This window comes from Salvelinus sp. IW2-2015, unplaced genomic scaffold (genome assembly GCF_002910315.2).
Source record: "Salvelinus sp. IW2-2015 unplaced genomic scaffold, ASM291031v2 Un_scaffold2819, whole genome shotgun sequence".
NCBI lineage: Eukaryota > Metazoa > Chordata > Actinopteri > Salmoniformes > Salmonidae > Salvelinus > Salvelinus sp. IW2-2015.
This window is the reverse complement of record NW_019944119.1, coordinates 1-3965: the sequence shown is the minus strand read 5'-3', so window position 1 is coordinate 3965 and position 3965 is coordinate 1. Positions and strand designations below refer to the sequence as shown.

At 47.0% G+C, this 3965-nt stretch overlaps 1 protein-coding gene across 1 annotated transcript; it reads right to left on the bottom strand.

The window, feature by feature from the left end:
* Window positions 1-848: 848 nt before the first annotated feature.
* LOC112074794 (XK-related protein 7-like) lies at window positions 849-3380 on the bottom strand. The gene is made up of 2 exons (XM_024141898.2): window positions 3198-3380; window positions 849-2879 (listed from the first exon to the last, which is right to left on the bottom strand). Exons 1-2 carry the CDS (start codon window positions 3345-3347, stop codon window positions 2094-2096), a joined length of 936 nt encoding a protein of 311 aa, XP_023997666.2. The 5' UTR covers window positions 3348-3380; the 3' UTR covers window positions 849-2093.
* Between the last annotated feature and the right edge of the window lie 585 nt (window positions 3381-3965).

Below are 3965 nucleotides of genomic sequence, written 5' to 3'. Positions count from 1 at the left end.
AGTGTGCATAACTATTCACACCCCCCCCCCCAAAGTCAATACTTTGTAGAGCCACTTTTGCAGCAATTACAGCTGCAAGTCTCTTGGGTTATGTCTCTATAAGCTTGGCACATCTAGCCACTGGAGGATTTTTTGCACATTCTTAAAGGCAAAACTGCTCCAGCTCCTTCAAGTTGGATGGGTCCTGCTGGTGTACAGCAATCTTTAAGTCATACCACAAGATTCTCAATTGGATTGAGGTCTGGGCTTTGACTAGGCCATTCAAGACATTTAAATGTTTCCCCTTATACCACTCGAGTGTTGCTTAAGCAGTAGCTTAGGGTCATTGTCCTGCTGGAAGGTGAACCTCCGTCCCAGTCTCAAATCTCTGGAAGACGAAACTGGTTTCCCTGAAGAATTTCTGTATTTTAGCGCCGTCCATCATTCTTCAATTCTGACCAGTTTCCCAGTCCCTGCCGGTGAAAAACATCTCCACAGCATGATGCTGCCACCTACCGGCCTTCACTGTGGGATGGTGTTCTTGTGGTGATGAGAGGTGTGGGTTTGTGCCAGGCATAGCGTTTTCCTTGATGGCCAAAAAGCTAAATTTTTGTCTCATCTGACCAGAGTACCCTTCTTCCACTGTTGGGCAGTCTCCACATGCTTTTGGCCGAACACAAAAACGTGTTGCTTAATTTTTTTAATTTATAGCAATGGTTTTTCGTGGTCACTTCTTACCGCTAAACCGCAGCTCTGTGGAGTGTACGGCTTTAAAGTGCCGTCCTATGGACAGATACTCCCACTCTCCCGCTGTGAGCTTTGCAGCTCCTTCAGGTTATCTTTCCGTTCGCTTATCTCTCTCTTGCACACTCAAGGAATTCTGTTTTTTTGTCTTATTTCTTGGTTGTTACACAATAAAAAATATTTAGCATCTTCAAAGTGGTAGGCGTGTTGTGTAAATCAAATGATACAAACCCACCAAAAATCTATTTTATTTCCAGGGTGTAAGGCAACAAAATAGGATAAATGCCAAAGGGGGGGCGTGAATACTTTCGCAAGCCACTGTATATGATTACACCTTGATAAGAAACATTATCAAAGGCCACAGCGAGTAAACAATATAAAAAATATAAAAATCAACAGGAAAATAAATAATAATAAATGAGTAAGGGTAATGAATGATTGAATTTGAATTTAAACTGAACCTCCAATCACAGAAGCAGGTCATCAACACACCACTATCACTGTTTTCATGTTACTATGACAACAACATTTTCTACCAAATCAGCTTTGAGTCCTTCCTCATAACAGCTGAATGGTGAATTACGACTTCCCAGTTATTTCTACATGAGCATCACTGTCAACAACATCATGTCTTGTCGACTCCTACGGTCACTGTCAAGAAAATGAACATAGGAGTTAGCACAAATATATCTGGCACAAGGCTGCACAATCGTTCATCATCACCATCACCATCATCATCATCATCCCCATCATGAGCACCACAACAGTCACCTATCGTCATCATTGACATGACTGTGTTCACTGTTTCAGTGTTGAGAGACTCATTACCCATGTCCTGTCTTGTTTCAGTGTTGAGAGACTCATGACCCATGTCCTGTCTTGTTTCAGTGTCTCCTTCTGCAGTTCTCCATAAGGTCACGGCCTGGTGTGACCTTAGATGACCTTTCACCTCTCACCCTCGATCTGGGCTACAGCCGATTGGCTCCTATAGTACACACAGAATGTGTTACCCGGCAACAGCTGAGCAGAAACGCTCCACACATGCACTGGTCATAAACAGGTACATTTACTGACACGCCCACGTCACCTGACCTGTAAATCTCTGACACCTGTCTTCCACCTGTACACAGTCCTCCAATATCACCGCCTCCTCAACCTTCTCCCCTCGTCTCCCCTCGTCTCCCCTCGTCTCCCCTTCCCACAGAGGGAGTAGGGTACACTTATAGTATACACTGTTGTCTCCAAGCACCCTTTAATTTACTTCCACAGGAGGATAAGAGCTGAGCACCATGGTTCATTCTCTTTTCTTCACCTGGCTGGTGGAGCCCCCTGCTGACCTGGTGGAGGTAGTGTAGCTAGATTACGTTACATTACACAGTAGTCTCATACTCCATGACCTCCTTGGGTTTGCTCAGACTGCGGTACTGGATCCTTGGCGTGACCGGGGAGGTGTTCTCCAGGACAAGGATGGTCTTCCGCAGCCGCCTGTCAATGAAGTGAGCGTCCCAGGCAGGGTACCTCTTTCTGGGCAGGTCTATCCGGATCACTGGCCCCTCGGTCCTGAGGGTCCGAAGGGTCAGGCCTGGAGAGGTAGTGGTGGTGGATCTAACCTGGAACACAGCTAGATCACTTTGTACCACCTCGCCCCGGTCCGCACCTGCAGTCCTAGTTAGAGTCCTAGGGGGGCTGGTGACCACATCTGGAGGGGGGAGGGGTGATGCCTCGGCTGGTGTCACACAGGACTCCACCATCAACCCCCCTTCCTCCACACACCCCCCCCACTGAGCCCCGGACACCGGCCCGTCAGGGTGCAGGAGACAATAATACACCAACATGAAGAAGGTTCCCAGAGCGTAGCTACAAACCACAACACACACCACGATGAGAGCGTAAAAGTCCGAGGTGTTCGGCCCGCGGTAAAGGTACCACGCCGCGGTGAGGGACACGTTCTCTACCAGAGTCACTGAGTAATAGAGCCACATCCTGAAACGGGCGCGGCCCTCCTTGACGTTGAACCAGCAGAAGATATAGATGATGCCCACTACCATGTTATAGATGATCTCCTCCCACTTGGACATGCAGAAGTCTGTCTCCCCCTGGATGGTCCAGAACGTCATGATGCACCAGTGACTCACGACGAAGATCCCGAAGTAGAGCTGCAACGCAGAGATGTCAAATATATTTTTTTTAAACAACAAAAAAACAAAATTTCAACAGTTGTAAAAAGTCAGGGAACTTTCTGAAAATTCCCAGGTTATTCCCGAAATCCCACTTAGAGGGACTAAACAGGAAATCCAGACTCCTCCAACCAGGAGGAGAAGAAATGGGAATTTTGGGAAAGTCACCAGAATTTTGGAACCGTACCCAGCATCAACATGAATATAACCTGCAATTAATGCTAACTTTGTTTAAATTATAGAAACATAAATTGCGATTTTTCTCAGTGCATGTTCTGTGTGGTGTGTAACCTTTACCTGGAACACGGAGGCGAACAGGGCGAAGACGATGGTCCTGGCCCCGATGGTGAAGAAGTGCCACAGCATCTGAACAATCACAGCCTTGTAGGACATCGGCAGCTTGTCATCTCTGGAGTCCCTCAGAGTCTTCTGGTAGGATGCTATCATCCAGGCCAGAGAGACCAAGGAGGCTGAGGCAGAGAGACCTGGAGAGAGTGGGGAAGAGATATGAGAGAGAGATCTGAGAAAGAAAGGTGTTTGAGACACCATCTGGTAGGATCCTATCATCCAGGCCAGAGAGACTAGAGAAGCGAGGCAGAGAGATCAACAGAAGGGGACAGAGAGGGATGAGTGGTACGGAGGACGTGCATTCTTTATACGACTGGACTCTGTTCAGAGATTGACATCTGTTCAGAGATTCCCTGTGTTTTATATAACTGCCCGTCCTACGGTTCCTCAATTCTGTCCTCCGGTTTGGAGCGTGCAGTCGCAATTCCGCGTCGCTCCACAGGTAGTTTTACCATTTTCATTCATTTTCATTACAGTACAACGGTTTGATTTGTTTGATCTTAACGAGCTACATATCCGTCTTTGTATCAAAGATAATTGAGTAGTTATTGGGGTTATTGAGGTTCGCTAGCCAGCTATTTTCGTCCGAACGTAACAACGTAGTCAACACTGCTAGCTAGCCACCGAATAGCAGCACAGCAGCATAGCAGCACTGGAGAAACGATTACATTACAACGGAACGACTTGATTAGTGTAGTGTTAGCTGGCTACCCAGTT